Source organism: Helianthus annuus, chromosome 9, assembly GCF_002127325.2.
Source record: "Helianthus annuus cultivar XRQ/B chromosome 9, HanXRQr2.0-SUNRISE, whole genome shotgun sequence".
NCBI lineage: Eukaryota > Viridiplantae > Streptophyta > Magnoliopsida > Asterales > Asteraceae > Helianthus > Helianthus annuus.
Genome location: NC_035441.2, coordinates 9,081,458 through 9,105,822, shown reverse-complemented (window position 1 = coordinate 9,105,822; position 24,365 = coordinate 9,081,458). Strand labels below are relative to the sequence as shown.

The 24,365-nt window shown below is 39.5% G+C and overlaps 3 protein-coding genes, 1 long non-coding RNA gene and 1 other non-coding gene across 5 annotated transcripts; 2 read left to right on the top strand and 3 right to left on the bottom strand.

The window, feature by feature from the left end:
• The first annotated feature begins 1,942 nt into the window (after positions 1–1,942).
• On the top strand, positions 1,943–2,049 carry LOC118482514. The gene has a single exon (XR_004868548.1). It is a non-coding gene; the product is annotated as a small nucleolar RNA R71 (small nucleolar RNA).
• Positions 2,050–6,711: 4,662 nt separating this feature from the next.
• LOC110875224 lies at positions 6,712–7,479 on the bottom strand. Its single transcript, XM_022123421.1, has 2 exons — positions 7,098–7,479; positions 6,712–7,046 (listed from the first exon to the last, which is right to left on the bottom strand). Exons 1-2 carry the CDS (start codon positions 7,477–7,479, stop codon positions 6,712–6,714), a joined length of 717 nt encoding a protein of 238 aa, XP_021979113.1.
• A 3,519-nt stretch (positions 7,480–10,998) lies between these two features.
• On the bottom strand, positions 10,999–12,047 carry LOC118481941 (disease resistance protein RPP4-like). The gene is made up of 2 exons (XM_035977292.1): positions 11,807–12,047; positions 10,999–11,714 (listed from the first exon to the last, which is right to left on the bottom strand). The coding sequence occupies exons 1-2, from the start codon at positions 12,035–12,037 to the stop codon at positions 11,343–11,345; spliced, it is 603 nt and encodes a 200-aa protein (XP_035833185.1). The 5' UTR covers positions 12,038–12,047; the 3' UTR covers positions 10,999–11,342.
• Positions 12,048–12,158: 111 nt separating this feature from the next.
• LOC110875225 (TMV resistance protein N) lies at positions 12,159–13,889 on the bottom strand. Its single transcript, XM_022123422.2, has 2 exons — positions 13,411–13,889; positions 12,159–13,287 (listed from the first exon to the last, which is right to left on the bottom strand). Exons 1-2 carry the CDS (start codon positions 13,887–13,889, stop codon positions 12,159–12,161), a joined length of 1,608 nt encoding a protein of 535 aa, XP_021979114.2.
• A 772-nt stretch (positions 13,890–14,661) lies between these two features.
• LOC110874087 lies at positions 14,662–15,993 on the top strand. The gene is made up of 3 exons (XR_002555627.2): positions 14,662–14,913; positions 14,981–15,092; positions 15,827–15,993. It is a non-coding gene; the product is annotated as an uncharacterized LOC110874087 (long non-coding RNA).
• The last annotated feature ends 8,372 nt before the right edge of the window (positions 15,994–24,365 follow it).

The window sequence follows — 24,365 nt, the reverse complement described above, 5'->3', positions numbered from 1 at the left end:
GGAGTCTGTTGGTGAAGTAATGTCTATCGCCTCCGTCAATTTAGTCCGTAGCTGAAACAATTTAAATCTAGGTTTATATTATAATATCTAGTTAGAAATAGCAAGGTGTCATTTTGGTAATTAATGAGAAGTCTCATTAATTCCAAGGCCTATAAATAGAAGTCTTATGTTAGATTTTAAAGACTTTTGGCCTTTGGAGATTTGAAGAGCTTGAGATCTAGAGAGAGAGTCTAGAGAGAAAGCTCATTGTACGTGATTCGAGGTGCTGTACGATTTCAGATTTCTAATAGAATCACAGTTATATTACTTCTCGTGTGTTCGATCATGTTTGTGTACGGATTCCGCACGTCACATGTTCGTTTCGCAATCGTTTCGGAGTCAAAACCGGTCCTAACACACGTTTATAAGGGTCCTTGGCTAGACCCAAAGCCTGGTCATATGTTACCCAAGTGGGATGTTTTGTATCCCATGTTGCACCGTCAGAGAGCATCATCCAAACTTGAGTCTATGACCTTCATGTAATTGACCAGGTCGTCGTCTTCTACTCTCCTCCCAAATCCAAACTTCATTTCCTTGTCCCCAATAGATTTTGACCAATAGATTTTCAGCGACACCTTGTGGATATTTGACGGACCTATTGGCGAGTTGTATGCTCATTTTGGTAGGCCGAGTCGGTTGAACATTGATGCTGGCATGAGGTTGATGCTAGCCCCAAGGTCGGATAGTGCATTGCGAATGGGGGATTCCCCAATCGAACAAGGAATTGTGAAGCTTCCAGGGTCTAGCTCTTTTGCGGGAGTTTGCTGAGTAGCAAGGCAGAGCATTCTTCCGCCTAAATTAACTAATTGCAATGATTCAATTTTGCTTTATGAGTGAGGAAGTCCCTCATAATTTTGAATATTTAGGCATTTGAGTTAGGACTTCGATAAATGGAATATTAACATGCAATTGATTTAGCAAATTTTCAAACTTTGCGAATTGCTCATCGGTCATTTGGCGAATTAACCGACCGGGGGTATGGAACCGAAGGGTTTTTGGTGGGCTCTTGAATTAGTGGAGAATCCTTCTCTTGTTGGGGCTGGGTAGAGTTGTGGTTTGGCTAGATTGGCTTCTTTCAGTTGGAGGCAATGGAGCTTCCTCATGTCCCACGCTACGATTTCTCAATGTGATGAGATGTACTTGTGCCTTTGGGTTGGTTTCGATATTACTTGGTAACGCGCCTTGTGGTCTCTCAGAGAAATTTTGAGCTATTTGATTTAATTGTTTTTCAATGTTTTGAATACTAGCTTGTTTATTTCTAAAATTCGATTCCAATTGTTGAAATCTATCCGAGTTTTTCTTTTCGGTGTCAGAGATGAGGCGAGATACGGTGTCTTCAAGCCTTTCTTGTCCCCCTTGTTGTTGAGAGAAATTTTGTGACTCGTTTCTTGGTTGTTTAATGTTTGTTCTTTGGTTTAGATTTTGTTGGTTACTACTCTTGCCAGGTTCTCTCCAACCATGGTTAGGGTGGTTACGCCATCCTTGGTTGTAGGTACCCGTTGGAGGACCCGACGACATAGGTCTATTATCAATGTAGTTTACTGATTCTGTTTGATTATCTACTTCTTTCATACAACTCCAACTATCATCTGGCCCACCACACCCCTCACAAGCCATAACCGAGGCCGTTTTTGCCATCTCTAGCTTTTTGATTTTTGAAGAAAGGGCCACGATTTGGGCTTGTAAAGAAGTGCTTTCATCAGCCTTATGGGCGCCCGGGGCAATAGATTTACTGCCTCGGGGAGTGTGCCACTGAAAATTGGTTTGAGCAATTTCCTCAATATGATTATATATTTCATTTGGGCGACGATTACCTAAAAGTCCCCCGGAGCTAGAGTCAAGTGTTTGTCTTGTTTGTGGAAACAACCCATTATAGAAAGTGGGTACTTGTTGCCATACGTCAAGACCGTGATCAGGACACTTTCTTAGTAGCTCATTGAACCTTTCCCAAGTTTCATATAAGGATTCCCCATCCTCTTGTGAATATGTATTAATTTTAGTCATTAATTTAGCCCTTTTAGCAGGAGGGAAATACTTATATAGAAACTTTTAGGCTAGTTCATCCCAGGTGTTTACCGAGCCAACTGGGAGAGTATTAAGCCAAGCCTTAACTCGGTCTTTTAGTGAAAATGGAAACATTCGAAGGTGGATGGCGTCGTTTGATGCTAAATTGATCCGAAAGGTATCACATATTTCTAAGAAATTAGTAATATGTAGATGGGGACCCTCGTCCGCAAGCCCATGGAAGGTTGCGGAGTTTTGAAGCATGTGTATCAAATGCGGCTGAAGTTCGAAGTTGTTGGCTTTGAAATTCGGTGCATTGATAGCGGCGCCGAGGTTACCTACGGTGGGTCGTAGGTAATCCATGAGGGTATGTTGGTCCGCCATTGGAAGTGGGTCCCCCGAGACTTTCTCTTGGTTTTTAGCTTTATGTCTTCTTCTTAGAATGCGTTCGGGTTCGTCTAGGGGTTCTTTTATGTCACTACTAGAACTGGAGCTCATACACTGCATGAAAAGTTCAGATCTGGCACCTGGGCTCCAAGTTCTGCAATAAAAACAAAAAGAACGTTGGTTAGAAGCTTCACCACGGCCCAGTGCTAAGATGAACACGGCCCGTGGTCGGAGATACAATGATTGTTTTCGGGATCCTTGTTACTGGGGAGCTCGACACGGGCCCGTGTTGCACCGACACGGCCCCGTGCTTAACTCTCTGTAACTCGGAAACTAAAAACTGTCAGTGACAATGCTGGGCACGACCCGTATTCGACCAGGCACGGCCCGTGCTAAGCTCTATAGAAGCTGAAAAATTAAGATAAATCCTTAAAAAGATAGAAAATTAAGAAAAACGATTAGGCCGTTGATTCCTAACTTTCTTAAAATCCTTGTGTCCTCGGAAACGGCGCCAAAAACTTGATGCGCGTGTGGTGTCGTATATTTATATATATATATTTTTAGCCCTTTTTACATGTTAGTCAAGTTTTAAATTTATAAAACACGATATTTTACTAACACTAAACACACATATGAGCAAGTGCACCCATCGTGAGCGTAGTATAGTGTTGGCAAGAAACCGAGGTCATCCAAGGACAAAAGAGATTTTAATACCGATTTATCCTCAACGTCTAATCAAATCAAAAATTTAGAAAAATGTTTTAAACTACAAAATAAAAACTAAAAATGATGAAAATAAAAAATAAAAATAAGGGAAATTGGCCTGTAATAATCCCACTTATACCTTATTGGCCATTAATAATCCCACCTCAGAATATTCCCCCCACCAGTCCCACCTTTCACCTATTTTTCCTACAATGGTCCCCCGTTAAAAAAACTTAACGGAGTTAAGTTTTTCCAAATTACAAACACATTTTTAGGGCTATAGATTAGAACGACGATACGAGTCCATTGATGTAAAACTTGTTTCGAAATGGTGCTCCAAACGATGAAAACGGCGCTTCAATTCGGGTGTTTAAATTTCCAATTAACCAAAATCAAGTCACTTGGAGCACCATTTCAAAGTAAGTTTTACATCAATGGACTCGTATCATCGTGCTGATCAAAAGCCCTAAAAAATATGTTTGTAATTTGGAAAAATGCTTAACTCCGTCAAGTTTTTTTAATGGGGACCATTGTAGGAAAAATAGGTGAAAGGTGGGACTGGTGGAGGAATATTCTGAGGCGGGATTATTAATGGCTAAGAAGGTCTAGGTGGGATTATTACAGGCCAATTCCCCTAAAAATAAAAACAGATAGACAAGATGAATCACTTGGATCCGACTCGTGTTTAGTGTAACCTTTGATTATTTCCGCAGTTTTGCACTTTTTAAGAGATTATCTTAATTATTGTAGTAGGCCCCTCTTTTGAAGGTGACGTTACCCAGTAGTTTGAGACAGCAACGATACAATCCTAAAGGGTCGGATTATTGAAAGATAATTAATTAATTTATTAATGTGTAATGTGGTAGGCCCCTCTTTTGAAGGTGGCGTTACCTTCGGCTAAGTAGTCTGAGTCAGCAGGGATACAGTCCAAAATAGCCGGGTTAAAGTTTTAATAGTAGCTTACATATGATGGCATCAAAGAGTTTGGACTCCCGCCATCCAATACCAGTGGGTATACAAGGAGGTCCTACTAAATTTGACCCAGGTCATTGCAGGATCCGTACTCTGAACAAGGCAAGACTCTTACCAAACCATTCCCTTAACCCCCGACCAGGTAGCCAACATATCTCCATATAGACCGTGGAGATATGAATGGTGTAAATCTTTCATTTTATATAGACAGTAAAATAACGCCAAGACACCACAGACAAATGATAAGGAATATTCACCTTCAAGATAAGAAACTAGTTATTAAAGTCATTAATACATAACCAAATAAAAAGTGCGAAAAGATTAAAAATAAAAAGTATTACACTAGACACTTGTCTTCACCAAGTGATGTAAGAGACTTAGGCGAACATGGCCTTTGATTGTCAAGAATTCTTACGATCAATTTTGGATCCCGAGACTACTCACACACTCTATGATAGATGATGGATGATGGTGGTGAATGTAGGTTGTGATGGTGGTGGTGGGTGGGTGAAGTGTCAGAGAGGTGATTTGCCAAGGGATGGTTTGCAAATGAGCCAAGCACCCCTATTTATAGCCTGCACAGAAGCCCGGACACGTCCCGGTGTCCATTGGGCACGACCCCGTGTCCACTTGCCTTCTCTTTCTTCATTAATTGCAGTTTGTCTACATTTGTTGACCACGCCCCTGTGTCCGCTGGGCATGACCCCGTGTGCAGGAGCGTATCTGTACTATCAAGATTTCCCTAGATTCAGCGAATCTTAGAGTTGACCACGGCCCCGTGTCCGCTGGGCAAGCCCCCTTGGTGGGTGATAGAAGCATCTAGAACTTTGTCTTTTCTGCAGACACTTGGGCACGACCCCGTGCTCATTGAGCACAGGGCGTGTTTAGCCTTCTGTTCTCTCGTTTTTTCTTAGGAAGATACTGTCGGGGGGTCGGGCATGCCACGTTTGTTCCTTTTTTTTGTATTTATGTTAGATTTAGCTGCCTTTTTGCATCTTTTGTTCATTTGAGCTCATTTAATCCTGAAAATACAAAAGGAAGGCAAAAGCATACTTTTTCCAACATTAGTTTTATGCCACATTTGATGTAATTTATATGTTGCATTTCGCGCACATGAATGTCCAATTAGATTACATTTGAAGCATGTCCTGTTGGAAACATCTTTAACCTGTTGTTGTTTCTTTTGAGCATAAAACTCTTGTCGTCTAAATTGGAGTTCTTTCTCTTTCTCAGAACTTATTATGTGGACAAAGTTCATCTTTTTCTGATAATTTGGATTTTCAAACCATTTCTGATTATGTTTCTTCTCATAACCCAACCCAACCCTCATGTTTTTTTTTTCTTGTAACTAGGTTTGTTATAAGAACTTTTCTTGCTCTTTTCAGAAAATTTTGAAATTTCAGTCTTTTCAATTTCTACCTATTTGAAAACGTTATTGATTTTATCTGAAATCACATTTTGAATTGGAAATTCATCATCCAAGAATAGTTTATCTGATCCAATCATGGTATAAACCAATCCTTTTGAATCATCATTCACAACTTTCTCAGATTTAGATTTTTTCAAATAACTTTCATGATAACTTCCCTCATTTTCATTATGTGATTCAGACTTATCTGAGTTGGTAGACTCCTCTATGAGAACACTTTCAACAACCTTACTAACCACCTCTGAATCATCAAGATCATCAGATTTGGTGTAAGTCACATCGATGTTGTTAGGTAATTGGTCAACCGTGTTTATTGCTTTTTCCACCTTTTCGCCATCATAGAATGTATAGTTATCCTCCAACGGTGGTGGAACCTGATGGCATTCTGACCCAATTCCCTTTTTGTTCTTTTCTGACTTTTTATCATCCGGTGTGATTTTGAGAATACGTCAAGAATATATGAAAAAGCATGATAACTTTGAAGTTTGTTAACCAATTTTTCCTTTTTAGCCAATTCTTGTTTAAGTTTAGCAACATCATCGATGTAATTATGGAATACCATTTGTTTCCTCCATGTCTGGCTTCAACAAATTTGGTTGTTTTCTAGCATGCAGACAATCTGTCATCCAGACTTTTGACTCTACTTTTTAAAGTTTCATAAGCTTCTTTTACAGTGTGATATGACAATTTCATTACATCATATTCTTTTTGCAATTCTTGAATAGTTTTATCTTTTGGAACACATTCTTTGCATGTAGCTGAACACTTTTCTTTTAAAATTTTGTTTTCGTTTTCAAGATCTTCACATTTCTATGTCAGCTCTTTTTCTTTTTCTTTTTAAAAACTTTTCATTTTCAAGCATTTCGTAACATTTTTCTTTAAAAATTCTTTCTATTTTAGTAAATTAAATATCTCTAGATCTCAGATTGTTATCATTTTTAGTACAAGCACTACACGTTTCCATGCGTTTCTTGCACTGTTCATCAATTATATGATCAGTTTTATTTAACATTTCAGAAGATTCAGTTTGTGTTACCTCAATATTTGGCATTGCGGCTTCTTTCGCCTTCTGATCTTCCTCAGCCACTTGCTGTTTCTCAGCAACAACTTCCTTTGCCTTCACCTCAGATTTCTTGACCTCTTCCACCATCTTCTGACTTTCATCAACAATTTCCTCAACAGTCTTCTTTTTTTTTCTCAAGGCTAGCATAAATCACCTTTCTTATGCCTTCCTCTACTTTTTCTCTGTATCTTGGAATTTCTTTGAGACCTTTACACCAAACCCTTACAGTTGGAACTGCAGCAATTAATGCTTCAAGATTTACCTCATCAAGATCAACTATCGGGTTTCCTTGAGGATCAACAAAACACTCTTTCTCTTCACACCATCTATTTTCTCGCCTTGCTTCTTTAAAAGCATCATACACTTCTTCCAACCTCAGGCATGCATGTCTTTCCTCTCGGCTTTGTTTGATTTCAGCAACCAACCACCATTTTTCTTTTCTCTCATCTTTAATTTAATTGTTCTAATTGAAATCATCATCTTCTTGAATCATCATACTGGGTCCACTGCATTCATCATTAATTGTCAACATAGCTTGTTTTTTCTCTTTAGATGACCCTTCCTCAATTTGCGTTCTTGATGGTTGCTTGTTGTTGCGATGATAGATGGCCTTTTTGTAGTATTCCTCATGAAAAGGATTCCCATTATCATCAGCTTTGTTATTTGTGCATTCTCGTTTGAAGTGCCCCTTCTGTTTACATTTAAAACATGAAACTTTAGCTTTATCAAAACCTATCATCATGTCAGGGCCTTCCAAACACTTTCTCCTAGTAATCTCCATGAACCGTTGAGCCTTCCTGATGACACTTGCCATGCACCAGCGAATATCCATCAGCTCCATCACCTCCCGATCAACTTCATCATAATCTTCCTTTGTCATGTTTAGATTGCCTATCTTTCCTGCTATCAGACCTTCATATGACCCTAGAATAGAAGCTAAGAAACTCATGTGCTATCTAGCGAAAGCCGTGTTCAAATGCGGAGAATCTTTCCAATCTTTGATTCTGATTAGATTTGGATGACGCAGAAGATGAATGATATCCAGTATCATAACTTGAAGATTTGTTTTTAGATGAATTACCAAAACTATCTGCACTAAATGATGTACTGATCTTTGGTGACTGGCTGTTTTGCAGCATACCTCTTCGGTAATACAGATCACATATGTTTGCCATCAACGTGTGGTAAAGCCTCAACCAGTTTATCAACAATTTGTTCTCTATCTTTGTTGATTCCAAATCTTTCCATCTCAATTTTCAAATGGCAAAATTTTCTATCATTTGTTGGACAGATTCCCCTTTCATGGAACTAAATAAATTAAACTCCTTTTGTCAATAGAGAAATCTTTACCACCTTCGGCTTTTACTTTCAATGCTTCCCACATTGATTATGATGTTTCACCATGCTGAAGTAAAGAAAGAATATCCTCTCTAACAGATTGTTGAATCAAAGTAATCATTCTCAATTCACTAGAATGTTCTTTTTTATCATCAACTGAAAATTGTTTAAGTGTAAGTAATTCATGTTTATCATTTTTTGGTTTTTCGTATCCCATTGTTAACATGATCCAGCTATCATAAGCATATGCCTGCACCCAGTTTTCAAATCTTTTACTCCACCAGTGATAATCTTCCATAGTAATTAGTTTCGGTGGCTTTTGATGATTTCCGTAAACATTATCATGGTTCAAACTCTTAGAGATCATATATGTAGCAGTCTTTAGTGTTATTGGAGTTTCTTCAGTTGTGAACGCATTGTAAAATGTGTTGTAAAACTCTTCAGCCGCGTTTCTGATCTTTGAACTTTTTATCTGCAAACAAGCACACACTTGATTAAATCTGAAATTCAAACAATATAATCTTCGTTCATACGAAGCTGGAAGAATGCCTTCGTATGAAGCTGCAAATAAAAAACAATCAGATAACCAACAGTGTGTTCGTACGAAGCTGGATATGATGGCTTCGTATGAATGTTTAAATTCTCAAAACCAAGTATATTATGGGTTTGTATGAAGGTGCAATGTGTGGCTTCATACGAAGCTAATCTGCGATAAACAAAGTCACGTTTTTCATAGTTTTTTCACTTATTTGAGTACGATTTTGTTTGAATTTTAGTCTGAAACTTTGTAGGATTGATTAAAACTGGTTCTCACATGTTATATAAAAAATCTAGTCTAACCCTGAAATCTCCCTAGATTTGAGTTTAAAGTTCAAAGAAAATGAGAATAAGATGAGTAGAAGAAGATGAGTAATGAAGAAGATGAAATCAGCTCTGAATTTGATGTAGATGCTTGAATCTTCGTGTCTTTAATCCATGCAAACAAACACCCGCTCTGATACCACTCGAGAATTCAGGATCTGGATCGAATTCCTTTACCGTTGAATGCGTACCGACACGTGAAATGTGCGAAATCCAATCACGTGTGTGGATAGAACACGAAGATGTAATTATCAATGTTTACTATTACTGATTTGACAGTACAATAACATGAAAACAAACGGGCAAAGCTTCGCCTCAAGAATATCCAAAAGTTACAAATAATAAAGACCTCACTCCTATATATAGAGAACTAGCTTTGTACGAAGCCTTGATTGGTGCCTTCGTACGAAGTTGCTGGCTTCTTATGAAGCTGCCTAAACTTCATAACATGCTCCCTTCTATTCAGTACCAGTCTTGTATCATATGTTCAGGCTATGATACGTGATTGACGTAAGCGATAGACATTATGCACTTACAATATCTAAAAAACTACAGCTCGTAGCTAGTAGCTAACAACTACAGCTACCAACTACCAGCTTTTAGCCACCAGCTATTAGCTTACAGCCACCAGCCACAAGCTACTTTTGCCAAACATACCCTTAGTGTGTTGTGGCACCACATTGTTAACTTTGCACTAACTTTGTTATTTTTTTTCTTTTTGACATGGCCAACTTTTGATGACGTGACTTGTTTTTTATAAGGTGTCATGATTTGGTGACCAATTATATATATAACAATATGTGTATGTATATGTACAGAAGGCAATAAATCATCCCCAAATCAAACAACCCTTATCAATATAACGAATCAAATCAACATCATCTTCATCTTCAACCCCTTATCAATATACAAAATCAAAACATCATCATCTTCATCGGTTCTTCATCTTCATCACTGGCGATGCCGGATTCGAACGTTTCCAGCCAACAGAATCGTTAGGTGTTGCAACCGCCAGTATGTTCAGCTCCGGAAGATGATATTTCAACAATTTCTCCGTCGTAGTTATGCAGATCCATTGCTAGAGGATCCGTACACGTTATAGATCTGAAACTAATCGCTTTTTGATGTTCTGAAGCTCTGTTACAGTGTACGAGCTGATTCAGAACGTAATCTACCTGTAGCTGTTGCCGTACGAGCTCATCGAAAAGGAATTATCCGGTGGATTGATCGATGAATGGATGAATGCGGTTTGCTGTTGATTAGGTTTACAAATCATGTTTCTACTGGTGTTTCCGACAAAGAAATTATCACAGTTAGGTTTTAGGTTGGTGATGTAATGATTCTGAATTAACAAGGTTTTAGGGAAGTTTGACGAATCAGAATGTTAATTTATGCCTGGTGTTTTGGAGTTCAATGGGCAGAATAAAACGTTATGTGTGAGAGATTGATTGTTGTTATCAGTTGAAATTGAAGTAGAAATAGGTGAGTCTAGGGTATGAGATGAGGCTGGGGAGGAAGATGAGGGTTCCTGAGACATAGTGTTTTTTAAGAAACAGATCCAGATTCGATTTTGTGTTTTTATCATTAGAAAAGGTTTCTGATTTTGTGAATTTGAGGGAATTTGGTTCTAGGATTTCATAGAGAAAGGGGGTGGTTTGTGGTGGTTCGGTGGTAGAGAGAGGGGCGGTGGGTGGCGGTTTGTGGTGGCAGAGAAAGGGAGAGAAGGAGAGAAACAGAAGGGGAAGATATTCTGTACACATAATATATTATATTAATTATAATTAAAATGTGCCACGTAATCGCCATGTAATCATGTCCAATGTCCACCTTGGAAAGGTGGTGACACGTAGGTAAAAAAACTAACAGAGTTAGTAATCTGTTAACAGAGTGGTGCTAACACAAACTTAAAGTCAAGTTGGAGGTGCCGGGCGTCAGAGTGTTAGTTGGGGTTGGGCAACGGCCAAAGATCGATAGTTGGGGGTGATAAAATCCAATAACCCTTTTATTTTTATTAACTGTGTCAATCAACCTATAAAAATTAAGCTAGATAGGCAATGGCATTTTGTTTCTCATAAGTAAGTAAGGTTGATAATATTGGACGGATACCTGGCAAAACAGATCGGGTAGGTAAATGAAAAAGGGTACGGTCAGAATGTGTCATCTAAATATTAAGTTTATATCTTTCTCTGCTCTATATAACAAGCACTCAAAGCTAATTGGAGTTTCTCCAATCCATATATATTATCAATCAAAAAACACCATAACAGATTGTCTAAAGTTACATTATTGAAGTTCTACAAGTTCATTACATCCTTAAACGTATTACTCATCAAGATGTGCTGTCAGCCAAGGTTAAGGTTACTCAACTTAGTTACCAAATAAGTTGAGGAATTGGAACCTTCAGCATTCACTGGGCCTCTTTCAATATCTTACCACTCCAGACATGGAGCTAGCCCTAGTTTACGTTATTTTTTCACCTTAGATTGACAGAGCTTCGGCGGATGAGGCTTTTAAGCTTGGGAACCTCAATGGGCATGTGGAGTTCTATACTAATCTATAACCATATAAACCCTCGAGATGTGGAGTTAGCGCAAGATTATGGTTTCTCACCTTAGTACCGCTTAGGTTGAGAAATTTGAGCTTTAAACATTCAACGGGCATGTGGAGTTCTACAAAGGCACTACAATCTTTAAGATCTAACGTATCCAAATTTGGAGTTAGCCCAAGATTAAGGTTACTCACCCTAGAACCACTGAGGTAGAGGAATTTCAGCTTAGGACAATTAACAGGCATGTGGAGGTCTACAAAGTCATAACAACCTCCAAGATCTAATGTTTCGAGATTTGGAGTTATCTCAAGGTCAAAGCTTCTCAAAGTTGACCCTTTGAGGTTAATGAATCTGAGCTTATTAAGAACCTGTCATAAGAAGAAATAAAAAGATGAATTTTCGTGTAACGACAAAATACAGCTAGCATAATCTAAAACAAACCGGTCAACCATTTTTCTACCTTTCTTTCTCTCCCTTCCCATAGTTGAGAGATAAAGCTGCCCTCCATTTCCAGGTTAACAAGCATATTTGCCTGAAATGTTTTAGGTAAACACCAAAAAGGGTAATAAGACCATTGTAGATATTGTAGAGTATCTGGTAGGTATTGGCGAGATTCATCAAATTTTTGTACTATACAATCACAGTCCACAGAGAAAAATCTTAGTTCCTTCATCTTCCGAAGACCTTTCATAATCTTAGCTGGATGGAGATGCGTATACCCAAATTTAATATTTCTAGTTGCTTCCGTACCCTGTAAATAAAAAAATGTTGTGAATAAAAAAAGCGGACTTGTATCTTTTGTCAAAAAAGTGTTATATTTTCCACCTTACAATAACTTTGACCCTTACCAAGTCATTGACGAATATGTTTTCAATTTCTTCTTTAACCCATAATCGATTATGTTTTTCAGGATCATCAGGGTGTAAACGCCGAACAATATTCTTGCCCATTTCTTCTATATGGTCATGCAAGAGCAGCCGATCATCAATAGATATAGTTATCAATGATTTCTGCTCAAGTACTCTTAAACCAATTTGAGCACGAAATCCACAGCTTTCAAGTATTCTAATTGCCGTCTTCTTTTTTTCACCTTTCAGTAAGCATGCTACGTCAAGAAATATTTCTTTCTGATCATTCTCTAGACCATTATAGCTTAGTTCCAATTTTTCCAAAGTTTCCTTCAATGGAATTGTTTTAAGTCTTTCAATGGCATCTTCCCATTCACACTCATTTCTACCACAAAGAAATGAACCCAAAACTTTGATTGTTAATGGTAGCCCAGCAGCATAATGTACAATTTTTCTTGATAGCTCTTCATACCCTTTAATTGGAGTTGTCTCAAATGCATGCCTACTGAAGAGGGAAATTGCTTCCTCATTTGATAACAGATTGACATCATGAATGAACTTCACTCGGTGTGCTATCAATACTTGCTCATCTCTTGTTGTGATGATTATCCTACTCCCTTGCTTAAACCAATTTGGATTACCTGCTAACGCCTCAAGCTGGCTTATATTATCGACGTCATCTAGAACAATAAGAACCTTTCTACTACCCATCACATTTTTCAACCTGTTTTTCCCATCACAAACACTTCTTATAACAATGCTTTGATCATTCAACACATCTGAAAGGAGTTGTTTTTGCAATTCCTTTAAACCAGAGCCTTTTATAACTTCTTTGACATTTTCAACAAAGCTTTTACCTTCAAACAAAATGGATATATGATCAAAAACAGCTCTTGCCAACGTGGTCTTCCCACCACCTCCCATACCCTTGATCCCAATCATGCGAACATCATCAGAACCAGTTTCTAAGGATGAAACTACATCCTTTACACGCGTCTCCATGCCTACTAAATTCCCATCTATGCTTGAACTAATGGAACATAGCTTCAGTGAAATATATTTAACAATTCCTTGGATAAACTTTGCTTCGTGCCTGTATTAAATTTTGATTACATGAAGAGTTAATTTCAAATTTGGGATAGATTCATGTTTCAGGTTAATTCATTCGAGAGATTAAAAAGAAACATAATTATTGACTATAACATGAAGGAATTACCCGTCAAAAGTTGTCTTTAACTCCCACCCAGCCAGACCGGCTGCTTCTTTCAGAGCATCTCTCCATATCCAAGCAGCCTCATTGTCTACATGTTTTGCAAATGCTTCTCCAACTGCCCCACATTGGTACCGGACTTCGGTGGGTTCCACATCATAGAAGATCGGGTGAGCAGTCTGCACCATCGTCTTTTGGCATTCCATAATCTTTACCAGCTCATTTAAGCACCATGACGAAGATGCATAGTTCTTGGAGAAAACAATGATGTAAAATCTGGAGTCTTCAATGGATGTGATGAGCTGATCACTGATCCTTTCCCCTTTCTCAATTCTTTCATCATCTTTGTAAGTCGTAATGCCTTCCCGCAGAAGAGCATGATAGAGATGATCAACAAATGTCTTACGGGTGTCTTCACCCCTGAAACTCAAAAAGACATCATACTTGAAGGGCTTTTGAACTAATGAAGCTGAAGTCCATGCCATTGAAGGATTGAATAAAAATGAAATCGTTACTAATAGAGAGAAAATAATATTAATTGATAGGAGATTGATGATCCAGCCCGCTAGAGCGTTAACTAAGTTTAAGGTGGGTTGAGGAATAGAGGCTCTAGCTTTTATAATAAAAAATCATAAAGATAAAGATCATAAGAATAAAGGCAAATACTATATTAACACTCCTTTATAATTAGTTATTGATTATCGATTACGCGTAACCCGTTGTTGGGGTATTATTATTATTATTTATATATTCTTAAAGAGAAAGGTCGGTGATAATAAGACAAACACCTGACCTTTCTCTTTTAATCATACCAAACACTAATTTTTTGGTACCAGCCGCTACTTATGGTGTCTTCACCCCTGAAACTCAAAAAGACATCATACTTGAAGGGCTTTTGAACTAATGAAGCTGAAGTCCATGCCATTGAAGGATTGAATAAAAATGAAATCGTTACTAATAGAGAGAAAATAATATGAATTGATAGGAGATTGATGATCCAGCCCGCTAGAGCGTTAACTAAGTTTAAGGTGGGTTGAGGAATAGAGGCTCTAGCTTTTATAATAAAAAACCATAAAGATAAAGATCATAAGAATAAAGGCAAATACTATATTAACACTCCTTTATAATTAGTTATTGATTATCGATTACGCGTAACGGAACATTCCCCGTTGTTGGGGTATTATTATTATTATTATTTATATATTCTTAAAGAGAAAGGTCAGTGATAATAAGACAAACACCTTTTCTCTGTTTCCTCTGCAAGTATCAACCACACACACCAGCCATCGCTTACCTCCTAAAAATTGTCCTCACATCCCTCTCACTTGGAAGACCGGCCGACCACCTCCTTTGTGGCGATGCACGGCGGCTGTGGAAGAAGGACGACGGGCGGAGATGGGCGGTAGTTATCAGCGGCGGAGAAGGTGGTGGCATAAGGAGGGAGAATGGCCGTGGTGATCTCTCTCCGCCGTCTCCCTCCCTCTCCTCACCGTCTCTTCCAGCTCCGAGGTACCTTTTCATTATCCATGACTTATACTAACTCCTCACTCACTCACTCACACTTCAATTATTACAGGTGTTGTGGCCGAGATTGTTGATAAGGAAGTGGCTCAATCGGTCTTCCAGAAGCTCCGAATACGACGCTGATTCGGAGGATGATGATACTGCTTACGGAACCGACGGAGACGGTAAGATTTCCGTCATTTAGCTTCTCTTGATTCAGCTTTGTTAGTTAGTTTTAGACAAAATCTGTTGTAAATTTGGATTATCTGTCAAGGAAGGAACATGATTTTGGCACATACACTTCACGCGTCTTTAGTACCAAACCAATGGGCTAATTGGGGAATAGGTTAGGGTTACATACATAGCTAATTCATGGATTCCAAACTAAGTATAGGCTTCTTTGTTCAACTTTAATTCAGGTATTTTGTTGTGGTTTGCCCTGGTAGATTTTAGATAAAAATTATTGAATTTTAGGTTTTTTTTTTAACACAAGATAGGTTCAATAAAATGAGGATTGAGATTCTGTTGATGAATTTTGGGTTTATTATTAATTATTATGCCAAATATGTTAAATAAAATGAGGATTTAGATTAAATTGCTTTGCTGATGAGTTTTATGATTCTGATTTTTTTTCTTATGGGTTGCTTTGTTACAAATCCATGTAAGGTCTATGAATTTAAGAGGTTTTAGGATTAATTAGACAGAGATGATTGCATCTTAATTGAGATTGATATCAAATTTATTTATTAGCTTGATGTGGAGGAACAACGGATTCTATCTTATGAGTCTTTTGGGCTTTTATTCTTTGATTTATTATATAGGGAACATATCTTGAAGCACCAGTTCTGATTTTGTCTTGGTATGTGTATGCATTCTTCATACATTTTTGGGGTTTGATGGTTTTGTTTTGGGCTTGCAGTTCTTTCATACGTTTTGATTCGGTGGTATTTAATTCGAGTTAGTTTCTGTTTAAACCAGCCGCAATGAGGAAGGGATTGGTACGTTTTCTTTATCTTTTACTTGGTTCAACTTTCGATATAAATTTTGCTCAAGAACCACATATCTACGTTTCGAGTTAGTATAGTTTTTAACATGCCATTTTTTGGGCAAAAATAGAATATGTTTTCATTCGACAGTATAAATTCCAGTTACTCTATTTCGACGTAAATATAGTTTGGAAAGAGTCAAGTACGCCGCCGCAACGCGCGGCGGGTACAAATACTAGTATAACTTAAAACTAAATGTCTGTGATATTTACATGTTTAGTCCACATGCATTTTCCACGTGGCCCTTCATGTTTAATTTTTTGTTTCCTTCGGTCCCTGTGCCTCATTTGTATACTCCCTTTTTTCCTCTGTGTTTCTCAATGTCAGTGTTTGACAGACGAAGACTGTTGGTGCACTTGTGTCTGTGCTTTGTCTGTATTCGGTCACGATGTAAACGATGTCCTGATTTGTGTTGTAAGTTGACCAAGTCAACCATCCTCCGGTTTGACTTGGAAAACAGTTGAAAGATGTTGAAAGATGCTCTGTGTCGAAGGATGGCCAATCGAAGGATATTGCAGATCCTTCGATGACATCGAAAGATATGTTTCGAATGTTGGACCTCGAAAGGTGATCTTTCGAGGTCAATGCTGATCCTTCGAATACATTGTCTTCGATAGATGATCCTTCGGACCATCTATCGGATCCTTCGGACCATACATTATGAGCTGGGTATATATACCCATGCAGTGTTTGTGTTGTTTCAGTTCTGAGTTCACACACCCGAGAGATAGAGCTTTGAGAGCATTCTGTCCGAAACTCACACACACACTTTGAGAGTTTGCAAGTTAGATTTGTAAACATTGTGCTTGTAACCGGAACCTTCATTTGCATTAATACAACTAGTGTTAATCGGTGAATTCTTGTGTGTTTGTGTTTATACTTGTCTCATCCCGGTTTGCTTGCTAGCTTGGATTCCGCACTCGCTAGTGGGTTAGTATAACAAGGTTTAGGTTTGTTCTCGATCCTCCGTCGAGGGACCTACAAGTGGTATCAGAGCTTGGCTCTTTACCTTGTTTAAAACCGGGTTTTGTTCAAGTGTTTGGTGTGTTTGGACACTTGGTTTAGCACCCGTTTTTGTGGTTTTTCTTGCACTATTAAACTGAAAAACGGTTCCTAAACCTTCGGGAGTGTTCAAGGTTGGGTTGGGTAACTTGAAAACTTGTTTTTGAGTGTTTTGGTGTTTTTCCGGCGAAAATTCCGGTTAAACTTCCGGTGACTGGTTTTAGGATAAGGTTATCCTTTTTGGGCAACCTTTTCAAAGTTGGTGGGAAAGATAGGCCTGCACATACCGTCTTGCCGAAAGTTGACTTACCAACCCATCACCTTTTCACCAACCTTTCACATCAGTGTCAGTTGTGTCAGAACCTCTCGAAAGATATCTTTCGACATCGAAAGATCATCTTTCGATCAAGGAAGGCTCGAAAGATCATCATCCTTCGACCCATCCTTCGAAGTCAGAAACATATCTTTCGACAAAGGAATCTTTTCGAAAGACAAGTGTCCGAAAGATAAGGATTTAGCTCGAAAGATAAGGATCTTTCAAAGGTGAATCCTTCGAGCTCTTGAATCTTTCGAAATCATTGTTCGAGACTCAACAGTAATCTTTCGAGTACTGTTGATCCTTCGAACAATAGTTGATCTTTCGATTGTGGTCAGTTTACTGTTAACAAGTTTCTGTGATTTCAGATCTTTCGACCAGGATCCTTCGGCTGTGATTATCTTTCGAAATTCTTACTTAGCATTTATTTTGCTTATCAATCATGAATCCGAATTGGTGGAATCCGGCCCCCGACAGCGGTAAATATACAAGTTCTGGTTCCACTCCCTCATGGTGGGGTACACCGGCACCAGACAGTGGAAAGTATACGTCTACAAGTCTATCGCCTTCATGGGCCGAGTCTCCGGTATCGACATCTTCTCAGGGAAATCAGTGGGCGTTGGTATCAAATCAAACTCCGAGCATCCAAAGTATTTTATTGAGCGAAAGTGAAACAGGAAGTTTGAATCGACCTCCTAAGCTGATGCATCTAAAGGAATATCCGGGTTGGGCTGATCGTTTTCGTACATATGTTTTGGGTCAGAATACAGAACTGTGGATACGTTTCACCACAGATTTTGATCAAGCTATCGAGGTTGCTGCTTCTTCAACTGCAACATTTGCAGATCTTCCAGAGGATCAGAAGAAAACATATGATCTGGAGAAGAAAGCTTACGCCATTCTCACTCAGGCGTTAAGCAAAGATATATATCATCAGTTTGTCAGCTTCAAGACTACCAAGAAGTTGTGGGACGGTTTAAAGACCAGAGGAGTAGGGAATGAGGCAACACGTCAATTGCGTCATGATCTGCTCAAGAAGGAATTTGACGGTTTTGCATGCTTAGACAAGGAGTCTTTGGGAGATATGACAAGAAGATTTTATCATTTGCTTACTGAGTTGAACAACTTTGGCGTAACCACAACTCAGACAGAGGTTGTGAAGAAGTTTGCTGATGCATTGCCTCCCCAATGGAACAGTTTTCTGGAGATCTTAAAGTATAATGGGGTCATGGCTACTACAAACATCAACGACTTCGTGCAGTTGTTGGAGAACAAGGATCAGGAAGAAACCTTGAAAGCAAAGAGAGTTCAAGTGCCACAGAATCCAGAATTGTATTATGGAACTACAAGTTCTTCTTCCTCAAGAGCCATTGTGCCAAGCAGCCAACATGCTCCACTACAGACAGCATTTGTCACAAGCACTGATATGTATGGCAATACAGTGCAAGTTCCTGTTAAGCCTCCTCCAACTACAGACATGTATGGAAATCCAATACAGCCACCTCCTCCTCCACCTGCTCAACACAACGTGCATGTTATGGAGGAACATCATCTGCTGGTCAACCAACAAAGCCAAATACAGTGCAGCTTGATACTTCAAGCTTCTCCAAAGTCAGTGTAGAAGTAGCTAAGGAACACATGGAGCTACTTAATACTGTAGTGAGCGCGTACTGTGGGTTAATAGAAGGTCAGATTGGTAACATCAATCTGACACAGGAAGATTATCGGCAGATAGATAAGGAAGAGATGGATCTGATGGATATCAAGTGGGCCTTTGCGAGTGCTGTGAGAAGAGCAAAGGATTGGATGGAAAGTACTGGCAGAACCAGCTTGGAAAGTAAGCGAGACACCAAGTATGGGTTCGATAAATAGGCAGTGAAGTGCTTCAACTGTGGTGAACGGGGCCATTTTAAAAGGGAATGTACAAGGCCAGCCCAGCACGGGAACCAAAACCCCTTCAGAAACCAAGGCAACCAGCAGAACAGAAACAATGAGCGTACATTGGTGCCTGTCAACAACCAAACCAACCGGGCACTTGCAGTTCAGGTGGATGAAGGTTGTGACTGGTCAATCCAGTTGGGTAGTGATGCACCCGATGGAACAGCTTGTTTTGCTCAAGTTGTGAAGGAGCTAGTTCACACCAGTGGTGGAGAATCTTCCGCCAGTGGTGGTGAATCGTCTGAAGATGAAGACTCTTCTGGGTACAGCAGGAGTGTTGATGAAGAATCATCCAATTCTGGTGATGATCATGTGGGTGAGACATCAAATGCAGAAATTGATGCAGATGTTGATGAACTTTTGGAGGAATCTGCAGCAGAAACTCAAAGAAGATCTATTCTGGTGGATCAAGCTGCTTTTACTTCGTCTTCTCTTCATTCAGCCTTTATGGCTAATGTCGGCAGTTCATCAAGTCAGGTATGTGTTGATGAACCCACTACTGATAATTGTGTTAACTGTGATAGCTTGCGTGCTAAATGTGCTGATTTAGAAGGAAACATGTCTGAGTTGCAAGCCAAACATGATGCTTTACAAGCTAGTTTGTTTGACCTGCAAGACAAACATGGTTCCTTAAGTGCTAAGTGGTGTGAATTACAAAGCAAACACGAAGCTTTGCAAGAGAAATATGATGTGACATTCATCCACAATCAGAAGTTGACTGTGGATCTCTCAAAATGCACAGAAGCCAACATGTTTTATGAAAACCATGAAAAAGATTTTAAGTCAACGATTGAAACTTTAAAGAAAGATAAATCTGAATTGACTAAAATGGTTTCAAGAAAACAAACTGACATTAATTTGTATATATCTCGACTTGAGATTATGCAAAAAGAGATGGCTTGTGTGAAAACCGAGAGTGATGCGATCCAGCTTAAGCTAGAGAGTTATTTGAGTTCTAGCTATGTGTTGGACCACATCATCGACGTTCAGAAAGAGAAAAGGGATGTCACATGCATAGGCTACAAGAAATGTCCACCACCAGTTAGACACAATTATGATGCCATGCCTGATGAGGAGTACAGAACTCATTTTGAGCCATCTGTACCTTTAGATGTTAAAGAGTTTGCTGCAGGGCTCGGATATCAAAAAGAAGTATCCTCAGATTCAGATGTGTCAGCAGATACGAGTGTGTCTTCTGCTGAACTGAATCAGGATCCTCCTGTCATTGAGGATGCTGATTCTTCTGATGATGAATCTGATGATGCTGTCACAGCAAAGTCTGATGCGGTGGTTAAAGATGAGGACATACCTCTTGAGAATTACATTCTATGTGATCCTCCAGCAAAACCTGCTAAGACTGTTGCAATCGAGCCTATGTCTGAGAAAGAGTCGGAGAGTGTGAATTTGCTGTACACTCTGGTTGGTGATGAGAAGATTTATTCAGACAAAGACTTTCCGATTAAAAATGTTAATCAATCTTTAATCAGCAAAGTTTTTGAAAATTCGACGAGTAAGTTCTTGGGAAAGGCAGGACCTAAGGTTACAGTTACACAGTGTCCTCCTATTCCCAAGGCCGAAGTTCGAAAACAATTTGGCAACAAGAAATTACCAACAGTGCCAAAACAGCAAAATCACACCAAACCTAAAGGAAAATCACCGGCTCAAGCTGAAAAGAAGCCGAATCAGAAAAGGAAGAAAAATGTTAACTTTGTGAAATCGACGGGAACAGACAAAATAGAAAAGTTTGAGAATCAATCTAACTTAGATTTTGTCAAGAAAGCCGTTGTACAGAAAAGGAATGAACTAAATAGTTCAAAACCTAGTACCTCGGGTTCACAAAGTTCAACATCATCGGCTAAGAGATCACATGATACTTCGGGGTTTGTTGAACGAAGATCATGTTTTGAATGTGGAACCATTGGGCATATCATTCGGAACTGCCCATATCTTCATAAGCTGAAAGAGAAAGTTGATGCTCCCCGTGACCACAATGACCGTAGGCGATCTGTTTCTGTAAAACAAGATCCCCGCCTTGAAAAAGAAAGGGAAAAGAAACAGAGACGCCAACATGTTAAGAAACTTGAAAAGGCAATTAAAACCGATGTGGTTCAAAAACAATCTGTTGCTGTAAAACCAGAAAATTCTAAAACTTCAAATAATCAAGAAGTTAAAATTTTAAAGAAAAACACTGGTGACACAAAACAGACCTGGAAACCAAAAACGGTTACAAAATCAGGGGGACCATCACAATTCACCAACCATCAAAGACAGGAAGTTATTGTCATTGATGAAAATGGAAGACCCAAGACCACAATGGCTTGGGTCCCCATCTCCAACTAATCATTTGAGTTCATGTGCAGGGTGTTCCAGGAGGAACTATCAGTAGTCACTGGATTGTTGATAGTGGGGCATCCAGGCACATGACGGGCGACATGAAGCTTCTTTACGACGTAAGATCTATTAGAGGCGGTTATGTTGCTTTTGCTGGAGATAAAGGTGGATACATAACGGGAGAGGGAATGATATCCAACGGGGTTGTCAGCTTTGACAAGATCAATTTTGTGCAACAACTTGATCACAATCTTCTTAGCGTTTCTCAAATTTGTGACAAGCAATTCTCAGTGCATTTTGATGCTAACGGATGTTATGTGCTGAAACCCGGCTTCAAAATTCCAAAAGAATGGATTCTCTTGTCGGCTCCAAGGATAAATGATTTGTACGTCCTTGATATGAGCCAGGCTATTACTACGTCTGCACAAGCAACATGTTTCGTTACAAAAGCCACATAAAAAGACACTATCTCTTGGCATAGACGTATGGGCCACATTCACCTGCGCAAAATGAATCATTTGGTTTCAAATGAATTGGTGAATGGTGTTCCTCTCAAAAATTTCCATCTTCAAGACGTCTGTGTTTTGTGCCAAAAGGGTAAACAAACGAAGAAGAAGCACCCTACAAAGAAGATCAACACGGTGGCAGTTCCCCTTGAACGTTTGCACATGGATTTGTTCGGTCCTGTGAAGCACAAAAGTATTCGGGGTGATCAATACTGTCTCGTTGTTACAGATGATTATTCAAGATTTTCTTGGGTCGCGTTCATGGCACACAAGAGTGAAACCTTTGGTATTATCAAAAACTTGATCGTTCAGATTGAGAATTTGTTCAAACTAAAGGTTAGGCGGATACGTAGCGACAATGGTACTGAATTCAAAAATCATGCCATGGCGGAGTTTTGCACTGAAAAGGGTATTCTTCATGAGTTTAGTGCAGCTTACACTCCTCAACAAAATGGCGTCGCTGAACGTAAGAACCGCACATTGATCGAGACTACTAGGACAATGTTGGTAGAGTCTCAGCTACCCATTCCATTCTGGACTGAAGCTGTGGCCTCTGCATGCTATACATTGAACCGAGTCCTTACAGTCAAAAGGCACAACAAGACCTGCTTTGAGCTTATCAACAAACGGAAACCGGATTTGTCTTATCTTGAACCGTTTGGAGCTCCTTGCACAATGATCGATCCTAACGGAAAGTTTGGGGCAAAAGCAATTGAGGGATACTTTCTTGGGTATGCCACCCCTAACTTACGTGTCTGGAATCTAGAGACAAAAAGGGTCGAGGAATGGTCTGAGGTCAGAGTACAAAGGCACACCTTGCCAGTCAAATGTCCTGGTCAGCCTTGGATGTTTGAGTACGATGACTTTTTCAATTCGATCAATGTTGAAGCCGTTGAAGAAAATGCTGCGGCAAGGATGTTTTTCGAGAGTGACAATGCAACAGTTTCACCGGTGGTTCGTCCAATTCTTGTTAATCAAGAACCATTGTCTTCGGTGAACAACAATACTCTCAACAATGAGGATTTTCATGATGCAACCGAGTTGAACGAATCTTCAGAGGATGATGAATTTCTAGATGCAGATCAAGAAGCTCCTACAACAGCAGTTCATGGTACTTCAGAAGGTACTCCTCCAGTGGATACCACCAGAACAGCTGAAGCTACTGCATCATCCTCTTCGTCAATTCCGGGTCTTGATTTGGTTGTTGAGCTTAATCTCAACAACCTGGGTATCAATATTCCAGTTAGAGATAATCCTGAAACAAGGATTCATAATACCCATCCTCAACAAAATATCCTCGGTAATGTGCAAAGTGGCGTTCAAACGAGAAACATGTTGCGAAACAACAACAATGCAGGCCTGTATGCTACAATCAGAGAATCCGGGCAGCAAAACGATTGGTCTTTCGCGTGTTATGTCTCACAGGAAGAACCAAGAACTTGGAAAGAAGCCTTGAAAGATAACTCATGGGTGGAAGCCATGCAGGAAGAATTGCAGCAGTTCCAGAAGTTGGGTGTCTGGAAACTTGTAGAGAAACCTCCTGGATACAAGAAGATTGGTACCCGCTGGGTTTTCAAATGCAAAAAGGATGACCGCGGAGTTGTTATCCGAAACAAAGCGCGTTTAGTCGTTCAAGGTTTTCGTCAGATAGAAGGCATCGACTACAACGAAGTGTATGCACCGGTGGCACGTCTCGAAGCAATTCGAATCTTCTTAGCCTATGCGTCCTTCAAGGGATTCAAGGTTTATCAAATGGACGTGAAGAGTGCATTCTTACATGGTGTGGTAGAAGAAGAAGTATATGTCGAACAGCCTCCAGGTTTTGAAGATCCTATCCATCCCGATCGGGTTTGGTTGCTCAACAAAGCTCTCTATGGTCTTCATCAAGCACCGCGAGCTTGGTATGCAACCTTATCACACTATCTGCTGGAGAACGGTTTTCGTAGAGGTCTTATCGACTGTACTCTCTTCATCAAAGAACAAGATGGAGACCTTCTTCTGGTACAGGTATATGTTGATGATATTATTTTTGGTTCTACTAATGATGTCTTGTGTAGGGAATTCGAGCGCATTATGCAGGAGAAATTCGAGATGAGTGCTATGGGGGAAATGACCTTTTTCTTGGGCCTTCAAGTGCAACAAACGGAGTCTGGGATATTCATCCATCAGACTAAATATGTTGGTGACATCCTGAACCGGTTTCAGATGTCTGATGCAACGCCCATTGGTACCCCATTGCCAACTAATCACGGAATTACTCCAGACTTGAAGGGTGACGCTGTTAGCCCCTCAAACTATCGCGCAATGATCGGATCTCTT

Bases quoted from the DNA above. Each gene is read 5' to 3' on its own strand.
- LOC110875224 (XM_022123421.1), bottom strand. From the start codon at position 7,479: ATGACAAAGGAAGATTATGATGAAGTTGATCGGGAGGTGATGGAGCTG. The intron at 7,047-7,097 runs GTATGATGATTC...ATTAAATTAAAG, and splicing joins TGATGAATGCAGTGGACCCA to ATGAGAGAAAAGAAAAATGG.
- LOC118481941 (XM_035977292.1), bottom strand. From the start codon at position 12,037: ATGAAAGGTCTTCGGAAGATGAAGGAACTAAGATTTTTCTCTGTGGAC. The intron at 11,715-11,806 runs GTAGAAAAATGG...TTCTTATGACAG, and splicing joins GGGAAGGGAGAGAAAGAAAG to GTTCTTAATAAGCTCAGATT.
- LOC110875225 (XM_022123422.2), bottom strand. From the start codon at position 13,889: ATGGCATGGACTTCAGCTTCATTAGTTCAAAAGCCCTTCAAGTATGAT. The intron at 13,288-13,410 runs GTAATTCCTTCA...AATTTAATACAG, and splicing joins TTAAAGACAACTTTTGACGG to GCACGAAGCAAAGTTTATCC.